General features: G+C 41.7%; 1 protein-coding gene across 6 annotated transcripts in view; it reads right to left on the bottom strand.

The window, feature by feature from the left end:
• The window catches only part of Ubtd2 (ubiquitin domain containing 2), a 62,541-nt gene extending 44,979 nt beyond the window's left edge, over nucleotides 1-17,562 (bottom strand). For 2 of the 6 annotated variants that reach the window (XM_039087138.2, XM_039087136.2), the window contains exon 1: nucleotides 17,128-17,562. In XM_039087138.2, the coding sequence (XP_038943066.1) occupies nucleotides 17,128-17,197 (70 nt within the window). In that variant the 5' untranslated portion in view covers nucleotides 17,198-17,562. Of the gene's footprint in view, nucleotides 1-9,346; nucleotides 9,383-16,802; nucleotides 17,026-17,127 lie in introns of those variants that run through there. The other 4 variants (XM_039087132.2, XM_039087133.2, NM_001398573.1 and 1 more) reach the window with 4 other exon arrangements.

Here is a 17,562-nt window from a genome sequence, read left to right as displayed (position 1 = left end):
ATAATGTATAGTATATGCATGATATATAAACAGTATATTATATCTACACAGAACCAAAGCTTCAATTATTCTTTATCTAAAAGGAAAAGTGATCTTACAAGTGGTTCAGTGTGAACATCTTACCAAGTATTGATTAATTTAGCAATGTTACAATAAGCTTTTAGGCTGTATCAAGAGTAAAGAGCAAAGATATCACAGATCAATATTTTCCTATTAAAAATTTATAGTATTCAGGCTCATAAGATGGTTCAGCTGGTAAAGTGCTTGCAATGCAAGCTTGACAACCTAAGCTCAATCTCTAAAACCTATATAAAGGTAGAAGAACTGACTCCATGAAATTGTCCTCTGACCTTCACAAGTGTTGCAGCACATGCATGCTCATACACATATATTATAACCACAGAAATAAAATAAAACTTAAAAATTTGTAATATATAGCATTGAGATTTTCTACAAAAATAACCTACAAAATGCTTTATATTTCCTACTTATTACTAAATCAGAACTCTCTGTAAAAACTGGATTTTACTCTTCATCCTAATTTTCTTCCTTGAGTGTTTTATCTGAAAATTTATCTTCCCCGGTGTTGTAGTTAAATAAGCTTGGCTCATGGGAAATGGCAAAGTAGGAGGTGTGGCCTTGGAGGAAGCGTGTCACTGTATAGGCAGGCTTTGAGGGCTCAGGTTCAGGCTCCACCCTATGCACGAGACCCTCCTCCTAGCTGCCAGTGAGACAGTCTTCCCCTGCTCGCCTTCAGAACAAGGTGTAAAACTCTGGCTCTTCCAACACCATGTCTGCCTGGATGCTGCCATGCTTCCTGCCGTGATGATAATGGATTAAACCTCAGGACCTGTAAGCCAGCCACATTAAATGTTTGCCTTTATAAGAGTTGCCTTGGCCATGGTGACTCTTCACAGCAGTGGAAACCCTCACTAAGACACCCTGTATGCTGATAAATGGTGAAATGTCCTAAATCTAACACTTGTAGTATTTGTCCTTGTCCCATATGTTAAACCTTCAGCACCAAAGTATAAATTATAGGAGAAGGTTTTTTTTTTCAGTTATTTATTTGCCTTATTCAAATTATAGCCTAACTTTTCCCAGGACCTTTAGTGTTGGTATACAGAAAGCAAGCAGACGTGAGAGTCCATTTCCTACCCTAACAGCAGCCCCAGTCTAGCTTCACACCCCTTTAAAGATTGACTTGTAGTTTATGTGCATGAATGTCTTGCCTGGATGTGTATATGTGCACCACATGCATTTCTAGTGTTGCAGGAGGCCAGAAGAGGGTACTGGATCCCCTGGACCTGCAGTTACTGGTGGCTGTGAGCTGCCATGTGGGTGTTGGGAACTGAAGCTGGGGGATAGAGCTTACCCCATTACTTGATGTTTACTCAGGGACCTGAGGAGCCAGTTTCTCAGCTTCCTTTTCACTGTGACATTCTGTTACATGCAATGGCACATACTAATCTTTCCTTTTGAAATTAGAAAAAACCAAAGTGTATAAAACCTGCTCTGAGTCACTGAGGAAGTCATCTACTGGAGACATAATGTAAAAATCATCACAAAAACAGAGGGGAAAAAAAACCCTGCAGTTCAACAATAATAACCATACACTCAGAAGCTTTCTATTGAACATCAGGTGAGATATAATCCCAGAGTAGTCTCCAGGCATGACACATGCTTTTAAGCCTTGCTTGGGAGGTAGGGGCAGAGGATCAGAAGTTCAAAATTATCTTCAGCAACACTGTAAGTTCTAGGCCAACCTGGGATACTTGAGACCCTGTCTCAAAACAAAAACAAAAACAAAATTTTCATAGGCAACTGTTTCAGTCAGAAACTAATTGGTGACTGCCATATACAGCACAAGTATGGCATCAGAGGGTCACTAGAGACCCCTCTGCCCCTACTCCCATGTGAGGCTCTCTAGTAAGCAGGATGACCCTACTCTTTGTGAGGTGTGGAATCAAAAGGCAGGTCTTATTTAACATCTACATCTAGATACAGTGATGATGTAGAGGCTTCCAGGACATCTCCTTCAATGTCTCCCTCACGTCAACCACCACGTCCTAAAATTTCTACTGCTCTATGAAAAAAGATTGATTTAAGCCCTTCTTAGAAAGTCTTTCTTCAGATTGTAAACAAAGCTGTAAGGATCTCAAGGAAACTTATACTGCCAGCCACAATTTAAGGCAAACTTGAATCAACTGAGTTTTAAGTTGACGACATTCCATGTGCAATAAAAGGAAGACATAGTAAGAAGAATATCTGCATAAAGCAGATGAAAAGTAGACCTCGTTTCTATATGATCCAGCAGTTAGGAACTTAAGTTTTCACTTCAAAATTAATTTTAAAAAATGGGGTCTCATATAGCCCAGGTTATCCTGTAATTATGTAAACAAAGCTGGCCTCAAACTCCTGAATTTGCTATTCTACCACACCCAAGCACTATGATCACAGGTACTCACTTGTTCAGTTCAAATTTTACTTTGAAGGTTGTATTAATTAATGTATTTATCTTTTTAAAGGGGGGGCACACCACATTTTGCACGTGGACGTAAGAGAACAAGTTGAGGGAGTCTCTCTATCCACCATGTGTTGAACACAGATCACAGGCTTGCAGCACGTGCCTTTACCTGCTGAGCCATCTCATCAGTCTCAGGCAAAATGTCTAAGATTAAAGACAACTGCCCACTACCGAGTATAAGCAGAAGAGTCATTAAAATCTATATCCTATTAACTTCAACTGAATTGTAAACTATGACAAAGGAAAAAGATCATACTTCTACTGTAAGGGATAAAAAGCCAACTCCAAATCTTCACCATTTGTAGGGAGAACACTGACTTAGACATGAGAAAGCAGAGCTTACAGTTGGCCTACATGAGGCTCCAGGGGCTGGACTGAGCAGCTCACAGTACTTTTATATGACAACTTGGGCTATTGTGTTGTTATTCCTTTGTCAGTTCAAAGTTTCTCTGTGCCTCAGTTTCCTTCCCTACAAGATGCCAACAGAATGTCAACCTTTCTTAATGTCAAGGGTTCTTGTAAAAAAAAAAAAATCAAGAGAATGTGTATAAAAAATCACTTCTTATACCTCATATATTAGAAAGCAAATTAAAAGGCACTGTTCTGATGACTGCAGTAAGAGCCACTCATTTAGCATTTATCAGGTACCCACTACTTATAACCCATTGAGTGTGCTATGGATGTACTGACTGTGTACCTGCTGGACAAACCATACGTAAGGAAGGAGTTTAGTGAGTAAAAACAGAACAACAGTATGGCATGTCTCATTAAATATCTCATACAGCATGTTACAGCTAGAGTAGTAATCAATCCTAAGCTATATTATATGGTTTTATTTGTATATATTTCCTCCTAAAACAATTCTCTATAAACGTTTACATGAAAGGTGGCTTAAAATGAGAAGCATTGGCCAGGCCTGGTGATGCACATCTGAGATATTAACTGAGGGGTTGGAAGGGTGGACACACAAAGATCCTGACTTTGAGACAGTCTGGAATGACAAATGAGACCCTACTTTAAAAAACTAAATGAATGGGGGCTGGAGAGATGGCTCAGCGGTTAAGAGCGTCCGACCGCTCTTCCAGAGGTCATGAGTTCAATTCCCAGCAACCACATGGTGGCTCACAACCATCTGTAAAGAGATCTGATGCCCTCTTCTGGTGTATCTGAAGACAGCTACAGTGTACTTATATATAATAAATAAATAAATCTTTAAAAAAAAAAAAAACTAAATGAATAATAAGGGAAAGCAGGGGATGTAGCTCTCTGGGAAGCATTTGACAAGTATACATGAGGCCATGGTTGGATTCTCATGCTGCATTAATAAATTATGTAATAAAAAGATAAAAGGCCAGTTATGTCCCCTAAGTTAAATTACTTTTTATTAAAAAATGCCAAAAGACCATTGCCAACAAATAACTTACCCTGATAACTGCCCATCTCCAGTGTCTACAAAATATCTACTAATATGTAATATATGTAAGAATATATACAATTTCAGATAATTTTTGTAAAGACAGTCTATGATATCCCAGGCTAACCTCTAACTTCTGGGCTTCCAGTCTATCTCCTCAGTGCTAAGATTATGGGTGTGTGCTGCCACACCCAATTTTAAGCAGTGTTCAGATTCTGGTGCTACCCCTGGCCTGAGAACACTGAACTGTGTTTCATAATGTTATTTACTCAGCACAGGGTACATATGAAGCCTGAATTTCTACTCAATTTAACATAAGCAGAGTTAGCTGAAAGGCAGCTGACAAGAGTCTACTGTTCCACTCACCTAGGTGAGCTACAAGTATAATTAACTTTCTGTTCATAGCTAAAGCAGGTCAAATCATCACTAGGTTTCCTAAGGATGACAGAATTATTTAAAACAAAACATAAAGTAAGCAGTGAGACCCTTAATGAGCAAATTAGATCACTGCTCCCTTAGTCAAATGGGCAAACTTATCCCAGACTTAATTACTGTGAGGAGAGTCTCTAAAAGATAAATGGGCTTTTGTACAACTAAGGAACTAGAAGAAAATTATTTCAAAACCCAAATATTTTAAAGCCACTGAAAGGTTTTCATTTTCCAAATAATAATTAAGTCACAACTGTCTCCCTTCCCTATATAATCAGTGCAATTATTTAATTGGGGCTGGCTTACAGTTTCAGAGGTTTATCCCATTATCATTATGGCGGGAAGGTGGGAAGCATGGCAGCATGCAGGCGGACATGGTGCTGGAGAAGGAGCTGAGAGTTTCCCATCTTGATCTGAAGACAGCAGAGCAGACTGTTACACTGGCCAGATGTGAGAGCCCCCTGCCTCCACAGTGACATACTTCTCCCAACAAGGCCACATCTCCTCATAGTACCACTCCCTATGGACAAGCATTCAAACACATGAATGTATGGGGGCCATGCCCATCCAAACCACCACAATGTCTGAGAGGAGAAAAGTGAAGCCAGGGACGAGAGTGAGCCTCACAGCATCAAGTTACACTCCAATTCATAAATAATGAAGCGACTGCACTTTATGAAGTACATTACCCAGCCTAAGTTGCTCTGGAAGAGAAATACTGTCTGCAGCCTTGTTTCTTGTCTGTTAAAGTCCTGGGGAAAATGAACTGAGGGCAGGGATGGAAAGAAATAAAGAAGCTTCCAGAATCTCTAAAAAGACTGTTAAATACTATAGCCACTCATGGCTAATTTTAATGCATTAATCTTTTCTTTGTTCAACATGAGTCTTTTTAGAATTTAAATAAATTTGGTATCGTATTTCTCTAAATTTGAGTAAACCTCTTAACTGACCCACTACTTTTCAGGAACTCTAAGACATTCTGAATATACAATAAAACACCTAACATACTAACTAACCTCAGAGTAGAGAAAAACTGAAATTATGTGAAGACTTTTTTCCTAAGATCTTACATGATTTTTAAAACTGGCTTCAAAGAACTCAAGGGAACAAAACAGCTTCCTCAGCATGGCCTGGACGACTGTTTTTAAAAAAGACATCCTTTTATGTAGACCTGGCTGTCCTGAAACTCAAGAGGTCTGCCTGCCTGTCTCTTCAGTGCTGGAACAGAACTGCAATACACAGCTCCACAAAGTCAAATTCCAAACATAAAGGCCATCATGAAGTGGGACAGACGGCTTCTGCTAAAGACTGTGAAGCTGCTCCTGCATCTGTGCATGTGACATCAGGGAATTCTGCAAATATGCTGACCGTGGTGCCTGATAACACGGTGCATATTTACTCATACATGTAAGGCTGAGTAAGCGAGCACACTAGCACAGTACTTAAGTATCTAGGTTCCATCAAATGTCACTGCAAACTCAGATGCATCTGCACAGTCTGTGTCTGTACCAACACTGCAAGAAAACAGTGCTCAGGGAAAACAAGATGCTCTATGACCTGTCACATACACATTACATCTCACTGACTACATCTCAGTGAGCATGGTTTAAATTTTATATGAAACTGAATCATTTTTTTTTTACCTTCTTGTGAATGAAGAATTTACTAACTATAAAATAGAATAAATGAATGTTAAATACTGAGCCTGGCATTTAAGTTACAACTATAGGTTAAATGGGACAGAAGCCTAAAAAGAAAGCCCCTTTGGTAAAGAAATTGTTTTAATCTACTGATATTACCCAACATGCTAAAAATGAAGGAGCTGGGAAGTCAAGTAATTCACTCAAAGTCATAATGAGAGGAAGGGGTAAGTGGACTAGCTCTCAAGGGTCTTCTTCTTGCTGTTTGTTCCTATTAAACACAACTCCTGTTCCAGAATCAAATAAGGTCTTCAATAACGGAACAAGTTACTTTCTTCTAATACCATTATCTGAAATGTGCCACACAATATACCAGAGCCTCAGGCACAGAGAACTAAATTCTGTCAAGGGCTGCTTACATTCTATGAGAAATAATATACAAAAATAACCACAACAGATTATTTTTAAATAGGGGTAGAAGTAAGGGCGGTACTGTAAGTGGTGAATGGACGTTGTGAGGACGACAGGGGATAAAGGGTTAGATTTGGTCAATAATGTAAATACACTCATGACGAAGACAACAGAAAAAATGGAAAGAGTATTAAGCCACTGTAGCCTGGGTACATTATAATTATCTTATTAATGTTAGATCTACCTAATTTCCAGGTTTTATTAATTGTAATCCTCTATCAAATCAGACCTACCTAATTTCTAGATTAAGGAAAATTACAGAGGCTAGAGCACAAGAAAATGAAAATCCAGGGTCACAGATAATCTCAAACTATGGTCCATCTGTAAAACTCTTTTTTAAAAAAAGTCTGTGCCAAAGAAGGAAAGGGGGTACTTCTAGCTTTAAAAGACCGAAGAGAAATCATATGCAATGTGATCCAACAGGATCCCAATTTTGAAAAAAATTATATAAAGGTGTTTGGAAAGAAATTGGGGAGTCTAATTATGGACTAGATCTTGGAGAACACGAATAATAATAGTTCTAAGGTTAGGTGTGATCATAGTACCTTAACAGGAACTTTATTTTTTAGAGGTGCATACTAAAAATGTATAATACCTTGCTTAATTTCAAACAGTTAAACCAAAGAAATAAAGATGTATCGTATAATGCAAATTGTAGCCAATAAAATCTATTGGCTAAATACAAAGAGCAGAACATGTACCAGTTAGTAGAGTACTTGCCTGGCATGCTCAGAGCCCTGGATTTGATCCCCATTAATGGAAGATCAGAAGTTCAAGGTTATCCTTAACAACACATCAAGTCACAACCAGGCTGGGTTTGGGCACAAGACCCCCAGGCCCCCAAAAGGGGAAATATAATTCATAATTTGTCTAATCTAAGTGACAGACAGCAAGCAAAAATCTGACCAGAGAGATGACTCAGTCAGTAAAACATATCATGTTCAAGCACGAGGATCTTAGTTAGAACCCAAAAGCCATGTAAGAAAATACACAGGAACAGCATATGTCTATAATCCCAGCTCTGGACAGGTGGAGACAAGAGGATCCCTAGGGTGTGCTGGCCAGCCAATCTAGCCAAATCAGCAAGCTCCAAGTTCAGCAGCCAAGAACTTTGTATTTTATCTCCCTCATAAGCTCCCCACTCCCTGAATTCACCTAAAGCCTTTCCCTAGATCAGCTTCCTCTCCACAAAGAACACTATTCTGCCATTCAGGGAAACCCTCCCTCCTGAAAAACAAACAAACAAACAAACAAACAAACAAACAATAAAACCCTCCTTCCTTTTTGAGACAAGGTCTCACTCCATAACCCTGGTTGGCCTCAAACTCAGAGATTCCACCAGCCTCTGCCTCTTGAATGCTAGGATCAATGATATATGCCACAATGCCTTGAATTATCAATAATCTTTTTTTAAAAAAATAGGGTACTTTTTAAAAATTTTTTATTGATTCTTTGTGAGTTTCCCATCATGTACCCCAGTCCCACTCATCTTCCCATCACCTCATATCTGCTCTTTACCCTTACAACTTACCCTATAAAAATGAAACACACAAACAAAAACAAGCATAGAAAATATCTCACCTGGAAGCTATAGTACGTCACTGTGTGTCCCACACTATCCCACAGTATGTCCCACATTATGTCCCTGGGTTCATACATCTTTACTTGCTAGCTCCACTGTGTTGCCTGGTCAAGGCCTGGGGCCCGCCCTCCCAGGTGCTGCAGCCTGTGAGAGGCTGGGACAACTCTCCTGCTCTCACACCATTACGGCTGTCTCACTTGTGCCTTCAGTATCAGAGCAAGCTCTCCCAGAGAGGCCCAGGGCCTGAGTGGTATAGTCAGTGATGGGGCAGGACTAGCTCTCCTTGCTCGCATGCCCTTGTGCCTAGCTCTCCAGACTACTGCAGGTGGGAGTCCATCATCTCCACACCTATGTCATCTCATTGCCAGCTCTCCTGGGCTCTTACTCTTGGGGCCAGGTCACCTCTGCCCCTTCCAAAGCTCTCCTGTGCTGCCCAGGAGAGGAACAGGGCTGGCTCACACTCTCTTAAGGGATAGCTCTCCCAGCAAAAGAGGTGAAGGGCCCGGGGTGGGGATTGGGGGGGATAAGCAAATTTTTCTATACCATCTCTGTTTTGAAGCTTTCTGACCCTGCTCTTTGCTATTCTTTGGATTTTCCTAACATTGTCATTGCTGTGGAGATTTTTAAAACCTTAATTATTTAAATGTATGCCTCCTCCAGTAACCATAAGCTATTTGATTATCTCAGAGTTGGCCTTCCTTGTAGCTCTGGTTACACAGATAGCTTCAAGTACACGGAGTCAGAATAACGGAGGCCTGCTATTTTATTTAAAAGTTTCAGGAAAAGCCAGGAATGGTGGCACGTGCCTGTAGAGTTGGATACTAGCCTGTGCAATGTACAATGTACAATGAGCCTATCTGAAATGATAACTCCCCTAGGAAATAAAATGTCTACCCTAAGTGAAGGGTATACTCACGACTAAGTAAACTAGACATGGCCCAAAAGCACGGATGCTACATGAGCCAATCAAAACTGTATGCCCGGGGGGAGGGTTGGGAGGGGAACACCCATAAGGAAGGGGAGGGGGGAGGGGGATGTTTGCCCGGAAACCGGGAAAGGGAATAACACTCGAAATGTATATAAGAAATACTCAAGTTAATAAAAAAAAAAAAAAAAGAAAAAAAAACTGTATGCCCAAATAGATCTCAAGTTCAGTCTACAGTAAATGCATAATCATCTAACCGTTTTCCTGGGATGGTAAACAGTCAATTAGAAAAGCCCCAAATCACTCCATCATCATTCAGTCAAAGGCTAGGGATGTACTTCAGCTAGAAAGTGCTTACCTCATATGCAGAAGGCCCTGGCTTAAATCTCCAGCACTACAAAACAAAAATATACCTCAGTCAAGTCTTGAGAAGGTATTTATCAGTAATATTCCATATCAAGCCAAACACTTCAGTTTCCTTAGATGTCTAGCTTGAGAGAAATCCCAGTTCTGAAAGCAGCTGCTATGGTTTGAATATGAAATGTCCCCTATAGGCTTCTGTAAAGGCGTCCCAGCTGGTCAGGCTATTTTGGGAGGAGGTGGAAACTTCAGGGGATGGGGCCAAGAAAAAAAAAAAAAAAGGAAGCCACCTCATCCTATCTTCTCCCTGCTTCCTATCTGCAGGGAGGTAAACACTTTCCTTTACACCATCTCATTAGTGAAGATGTTCCTGCAAGTCCAAAGTATTGGAGCAGCCAACCATGAACTGAAGCCTTTGAATCCTTTCTCCCTGAAGTCAGGTCACAGCAATGCAAAAGTAACTGATATGGGAGCTATGGTGGAGATCTAAAAGTGTTACTGTACATGCAAAATTATGGTATTTTATATTATAACACTCAATCTATATCTAGCAATATTTAACCTCCCTGCTCAATGTCAATATATTTAAAAAACAAAACCAAACAAAACAAAAACCTTGGGCTAGCAAAATTAGCTTAGTTGGAAAGGCACTTTACCATCTGACAATACAAGCCTAATGACCTGAGTCATTTCACAGAACCCACAATGGAGATAGGAGAGTTGACACTACAAAGTTGTCCTCTGACCTCCACACACATCACTCACCCACACAATAATAAATAAATAACAAGAGTCTTGCCAACTGCAAGTCAAGTAACTAATGTAAGATTAACACACACTGACTGTTCCTGGCCAACACACATGCACCGTTAAGCACAAATGCATTAGAAATTCTCAATCTACTGTTTCTGAACTATCAAGTCACTCATGAGGACTTGGTGGTAGTCAACACTGTCTAATAGGCAGAAATATGGCAAGGAGAGTAAAGGGTCAGGAAGATCAGATATGGCACTGACACTGAAGATAGACCACACAGATGGTCTGTGGTAAGAAAACGAATCACTGAACTCATCATGTCCAACTAGTCTGACTGTATTCCTTAACCTAAATCAACCCAATGTCTTCTTCAGCAAGAATTCACTTTGCCTAAAGCCAAGAGAAATAGCCAATTTATTTATGCGAAAGTTTATTGCTAGTGATTAGCACTCAGTAATCACTCTCATTAAACACTGCTATGGAGTGAAGTGCTGTCAGAACCAGCTGTGAAAGCTTTGTATTGCGGTAGGAAAACCAAGATTCAACTACGAGTCCCTCCACAAAGACGGGATCTGTTCAAAAGAAAAAAGGCCATCACCTATAACTCCCAGTACGTTAGAGTTTCTGCTAAATTCTTAAACCCAGCAATAGTGGTTCACACCTTTAATTCCAGCACTTGAGAGGCAGAGGTAGATAGATCTTGAGGTCAGCCTCATCTAGAGTAATAAAACCCCTTTCAGTCTTGGCTCCCAACTATTCTTCCATTCTTCCAGTGTTTGAAAATGTCCTTTCTTTTGTTTCGTTTGTTTTTTAATATATAATTTATTTTATGTTCATTGGTGTTTTACTTGCATGTACGTCTTTGTGAGGGTGTCAGAAGGCCTGGAGCTGGAGTTATGGACAAGTGTGAGCTGCCAAGTAGGTGCTGGGAACTGACTTGAGGTCTTCTGGAAGAGGTGCCAGTGCTCTTAACTCTTGAGCTATTTCTCTAGCCTCCCAATCTGTCTTTTTAGGCAAATTCTCACTGAAACCCAAGCTGGTCTTTAATTTATTATATAGTTGAAAATGATTGAATTTTTGATCTTCCTGCCCCTACTTCCCAAGTGCAAGGACAGCATTTATGGTCACCACACCTAAATTTAAAAGCAAAATAAAAGGTGCTAGAGAGAGATGGCTCAGTGGTTAGGAGCACATACTGCTCTTCCAGAGGCCCCAAGTGGAGTCCTAATGCCCATATCAGGTGACTCACAAACATCTGTAATTCTAGCTCCGGAGGGATCCAACACCTTTGACCTCTACAGGCACCTTCACAGGTGCACAGATGCACGAACAAGCAAGCGCAAGTGCACGCAGGCATGCATGCACACAATATATGTCTCACTATGTAGTTCTGGCTGTCCTCAAAAATCAGAAGTCTGCCTGCCTCTGCCTCCCAAGTACTGGGATTAAAGGTGTACACACTACACCCAGCCTAAAACATGTTTTGAAAACAAGTTTGTTCCTTATTCTGAGAATTTTGTTGTTTTCTGAGAAAGGGTCACATATAGCCTAGGATGGACTCGAACTAGCTATACAGATGAGGATAAACTTGAACTCCTGATCCTTCTGCTTCACTTCCCCAGGTGCTGGGATTACAGGCATGTGCTACCACATGCTTCTGTACCCAGCTTCTGGCCACTTCCACAGTTTCTGTCCCCAGCTCCAAGCTGCTAAGATTAAGTTCCCTGTTATTCCCACAGCATATGTGGCTGCAGGACATTACATGATCTGTCTATACTGTCTATACTGCACTGCAGTTGTTTCATGTGTACACATTAAGAGGGCTTTGGAAAGAGTCAAGAAAAGGATCATGATTCCTCTTTTGGGACCAATGCTTTAGTTGACCCCAGAAAACACAACCATCATCTCTTGCTCAAGAAGCTGAAGTGGAGCTGGGGAGATGGCTTAGTAATCAGGCTACATGGCGGTTTACATCCACTTGTTAACTCCAGTTCCAAGGATTTAGCCCTTTTCTGGCCTTTGCCAGTAGCAGGCACACAAGAAATACATATATATATATATATATTTTTTTTTTTTTTGAGCTGGGGACCGAACCCAGGGCTTTGCGCTTCCTAGGTAAGCGCTCTACCACTGAGCTAAATCCCCAACCCCACTTATATATATGTATGCAAAACATTCAAACACATCAATATAAACTTTTTTAAAAAATTATCTTGGGTTGGGGATTTAGCTCAGCGGTAGAGCGCTTGCCTAGCGAGCGCAAGGCCCTGGGTTCGGTCCCCAGCTCTGAAAGAAAAAAAAAAAAAAAGAAATGTAAAAAATTATCTTAAAATAATATTATTAAAAGAAGCTAAGTGGAGCCAGGAAAGGGTGGCACACTCCTCTCTCATCTTGACATTCAGGTTAAGGATCTTCAGTTCAAGACAAGCCTGGGCTATAAAACAAGTTCCTGTCTTGAAACTGCAAGTGCTCGAGGAGATGTAGCTCAGTGACAGAGCCTAGCATGTACAAGGACCCGGTATGCACTGGGGAAAGAAAAGCTTAAGTGAGTTTATGGAAAAGACCACAGTGCTAATAATCGCCCTGAGATCAAAGGAAGTAAGCCTGAGAGTTTTCTATTTCTAACTGAGAAGGGAAAGTGTGCCTTGATGGACTAATGAACTTGAACTACTGCTTACAGATTCATCCAGGGATAGATATATAAGTAGATTTAAAACTCAAAGTAGAAGCATTGGCAATGAAAGAAAATAAATTGGACTTTATTAAAATTGTAGACAATTGTACAAAAAAATCAAAACCAAAAAACTGTCCAGAAAATGAAAATATCATCCACAAAATGGAAAAAAAAACATTTGCACAGATGTATTTGATGTAAAGATCCCAGCATCGTAGAGCCAAAGGACTCAGGTAGACATTTTCCCCAAAAGGATATCCATAGCCATCAAGTACATAAAACCATTAAATAACAGAACTCATCAGGGAATTCAAACCAAACCTGAAGGACATAGCATTCCACAACCTATAGAGTTGTGATGTTCTGAAAAATGGAAAATAACAAGTACTGGTGAAGAGGGAAAGAAGCTGCAGAGAGATTTCAGGTAGGAATGTAAGACAGTATGGGCTCTATAAAGAAGTCTGGCAGGTCCTCAAAAAGATAACTAGAACTGTCACAATTCCCCAACAGTTCTACTTCTAAGTATCTTTAAAAAGAAATGAAAATAGATGTCTATGCAACTGAAGTTCACAAATGCATTATTTGCACCAAAATGTAGAAACAACTCAAATACAAAACAACAGACGGCTAGGTAAGGAAAATGTGTACACACTTACAATAGGATGTTAGTCAATGATAAAAAGATTAAATACTGACACCTGCTATAAGATGAGCCCAGAAAAGATTATGGTAAATGAAATAAACCACAAAGGAAAGACTACTATGAGATTTCATTTATGTGAAACATCCTGAACAGGTAACTCATCAGTTAGAAAAAGGTACACTAATGCTTATCAGAAGCTGAGAAGAGAGGACGAGAGAGAGACATACCATCTGAAGAAGAGAGATGTGGATGTGGATGGTGATGACAGTTATGTAACACTGAACTCCAAACAGTTATCCATGTGTGGTGGCACACTGCTCCTAGCACACGGGAGGCAGAGGCAGGTAGATCTCTGAGTCTGAGGCCATCCTAATCTACAGAGTCAGTTCCAGGACAGCCAGGGCTACACAGAAAGACCTTGTCTTGAATAACAGTAGCAAAAACAACAACAAAAAAGGTTAATACCACATTTTATGGTAATTTCTTAAATAAAACAAGGAAAGAAGGAAAGCTCTTTAATTTCAGCCCTGAATAAAAAGTTCTCACTACCATTCTAAGCTATATGATGTGGAGGACATTACTTCGTTTCCCCAGGCTTTGATCTTCACCTACAATATAGAGTTGACTTTTATCCACCTCAAAGAATTGTAGACTCAATGTATCTATTAATCCCTTAGCACAGGACTTGTTATATAATAAATACCAGATAAATACGGTAGATTTTATAATTCCAAAGACATTGTTACTCATTGAGTAGGTGTCTGTAAGGCTGCTATAAATGGGTATCTGAGAAAACTCCATAACGATGCAAAGACATTCTGAAGTAATGATTAAAGCAACACATATCCAGCATTTGACTAGCTTCCTGAGAACCTAGGAACCTGCAGATATCAGAATCAGTTCTCTTGGGTGTCACTGAAGAGCTCACAAAAGAGATGAACTAAGAAAATAAGCACACTGACTTGTCCTCAATTAATTGTATTGATGCTCTCCATAAATATTTATTTCTAAAAATCATAAAGGGACCAGAGTAAAGGCTCCAGAGTTCAATCCCTGGGACCAACATGGTGGAAGAAAAGAACCAAAAATTGTCTTTACATCCACCATGTATGTGTGCAACACACACACCCTTACCCCTTGTCTACAGGTCCTAAGTACCAAGTCCAGTTTCACAATATCATCATCAAAAAAGAATCATACAGAATATGCTATTAAAAAATGCCCCAACCATGGAAGACTCAAGGGAATGAAAGTTGGGAGAGTACATTAGCTAGCTAATCTTGAATCTATAATAGACCTGTCTTGTTTAAAATTAAGCATTAAAAAAAAAAAAAAAAAGCCTAAGTACCTTAAAACTCAAACCTGAATTCTAGATAAGGCAGACCAGAGAATAGCATCAGTGACTCAAACAGTAATACAAATCTTAGTGTGAAAATTAAGCCATCTCCATAGTGTTATAGTGTTTTGCAAGAATTCTCCAAATTCCTTCACAGAAGTAATCTACCTAAGAAGGCTTTTTGGGTATTTTTATACTCACATTAAAAATACTTGGATTCAGGGCTGGAGATTTAGCTCAGTGGTAGAGCACTTGCCTAGCAAGCGCAAGGCCCTGGGTTCGGTCCCCAGCTCCGAAAAAAAGAAAAAAGAAAAAAAAGAAAAAGAAAAAAGAAAAAAAAATACTTGGATTCAGAAAAAAAGGGGAAAAGTATTTAGATTGTATCTGTTAAGAGCCAGCTGACTTGGGAAGGCTGGGGCCATTCTAAAATGGTGGTGCTCACATAGCACTATGAATGTTAACCTTCATGAAACACACCTGAAGGCTGCATTATATATTCCATGTTGATAAAAATGTTATAACTCTATATAACCAGATTAAAACTGCTGATGTTTGAAAATCTAAGATCTTCGACAACACCCTTAGGAAAATAGTCATTCCCTTTCAAACAACAAAAAAAGAACTGTGAACATGTTAAACTGAATCACACAGCACAGTAACTTTTTGTTGTTTTTGGTAACACGGTTTTGCAATGCAGCCAGGACTGGCCTGGAACTTAAGATCATCTAACTCCAGCCTCCCGAGTTGCTGGCTCCAGTCAGCTATTACCTCTCATGACAGTAATGGAGAACAAAGGCTTCCAAAATTAAATTCCAGAAAGAATTCTTTTATCCCCCACAGACCCATCTTCTGCCAGCTACATCAGGGCTATCCCATGTCTCTTCCCCAGAAGAAAAAGAGGAGGTACTCCCTCTTTTAAAACTTCTCTTTAGAAAAACAGCAGATTATGATTCAGAAAACTTAAATGCTGGAAAAAACTGATAATAGAGCTATCTAACTGTAGGCCACTGGTAGTAATTATCCAAAGCTAGGATTTCATACTTCTAAAAGCCCATGCTAATACTGTGATTGGATCCTAAGTCACACTGCCAAAAGGGTTAAACTGGCTCAATTTTAAAGGGATATTATAATTTTAACATGTGCAAAAGTGGGGTTGGGAAAAAAAAAAACATGTGCAAAAGTTAAACTGAATGCAAGTACGTACTAGCATGCTTAACTGGTACCATCTGATCACTGATCTGCCCTTAGCCCACTGTTATCACGCCCTTTCTACACTTGGGCTTTGTTGTCACAGAGGATCTCACCAAGTGACATGAAATGCACTACAAAGGAGCATCTCCATGGACTACTTTTTCAAGGCAATGTCCACTGAGTTCTCAAATAACTTGTCCAACATTTAGTGACACAGATTTTAGTGAAGTGGCATGGCTAAACATTCCGTAAAACGGGAAATGTCTTGTACAAAAGTTGGGTACCCAGGATTCAAGGGCAGGCACCTGATCTCAAGGTGTGAAAACATGTGACCCCGCCTATTCCCAACAACTAAACAAAAATATGCACCCGATTTGAAGGCACCCAATACAAGGTTCGAATCAAATCAAGTTACCTTTGCCATTCCCTGGTGGCTCTTTTCTACAATGTTCGAACTTCTACACATTCTATATAATGAATGGGCTCGGCACTTTTAGGTCACTAAAAGTAAAGTCAATCTTACCCCTCTTATCCCTCCCTCTACAACTACTAAGAATGGAATTAGGAGACCTCTCATCACGGTTACGATAACTGAGAAGTGCGAGTCGCGTTGGAAAACTTTTACTCTAAGCACTAATCTTATACTGGGGTACTTTTTATCCTGCACGTTTTCCTTTTACGTAAGACACATCGGAATTTGACGAGTGCGCCCCGACGGCACATTGGGCTAACGCCCCTGGCAGCAGCAGAGAGCCACGTTTTCCTCGGGCCGATCGTCTCCCCCCTCCGCCTTAAAACACTGCCCAAGGCCACTTAGAGACTTCCCCAGCCCAGCTCCAGAAACTGGAACCAACCGGGGCAGCTGTCATCCGAAACTCGGGAAAGCTGAGCCCGACCAACTCTACCGACGCGGGAAGGGCTGGGGGTGCGGCGGGGCCCGTCGGGGGCACTCGGGGCTGTCCCCCTCCCCGGCCCCACGAGCCGCCATCCGGCCGCCGAGTTGTCCTCCGGGCCAGAGTCCCTCCCGCTAAGCCAGGCCTAGGCCCGCGGTCCCGCGTGGGGCCCGAAGCGCGTGGCGGGGCCGCCGCAGAGTAGAAACGACAAAGGGGCGCGGGGTCGGGACAGGTGGCCGCCGCCGCGAACAATGGGGGGCCGCGGCCGCCCCCTGGCGCCACCTACCTCCCGTGCCGTCCGAGTTCTCGTTGAGGCTGCCCGAGGAGTCGTGCTGGGCGCCCACGCACCCGCCCATGGGGCCGCGGCCGCCACCTCAGGGCGCTCGTCCCGGCCGCTGCCTCAGCCTGCTCCCGCGTCGCCGCCTCGGGCCAGGCGCCGCTCTCTCGCCGCTCAGCCTCCGCCCCCTCGCCGCTCCTCCCACCGCCTCGCCCAGCCCCTTCCTCCGCGCCCACTTCTACCTCAGCCCCCCGGCCGCCTGGCCCGCAGGCCCGGCCCGCGTGCCGTCCTCGGCTCCGGCTCGGCCCCGCCAGGCCCGGCTTGGCCCATCCCGGGCGGGCCGCAGCGCCCGCTCGCCCCTGGCCACCCCGCGCCCCCGCGTCTAGGCAAGCCCCACCACAGCCGCCGCCGCCCGGCAGCCAGGCCCCATCGCCCCCGCCCGCG

The sequence above is a fragment of the Rattus norvegicus genome, chromosome 10 (assembly GCF_036323735.1).
Source record: "Rattus norvegicus strain BN/NHsdMcwi chromosome 10, GRCr8, whole genome shotgun sequence".
NCBI lineage: Eukaryota > Metazoa > Chordata > Mammalia > Rodentia > Muridae > Rattus > Rattus norvegicus.
This window is presented reverse-complemented; position numbering and strand designations above follow the sequence as displayed.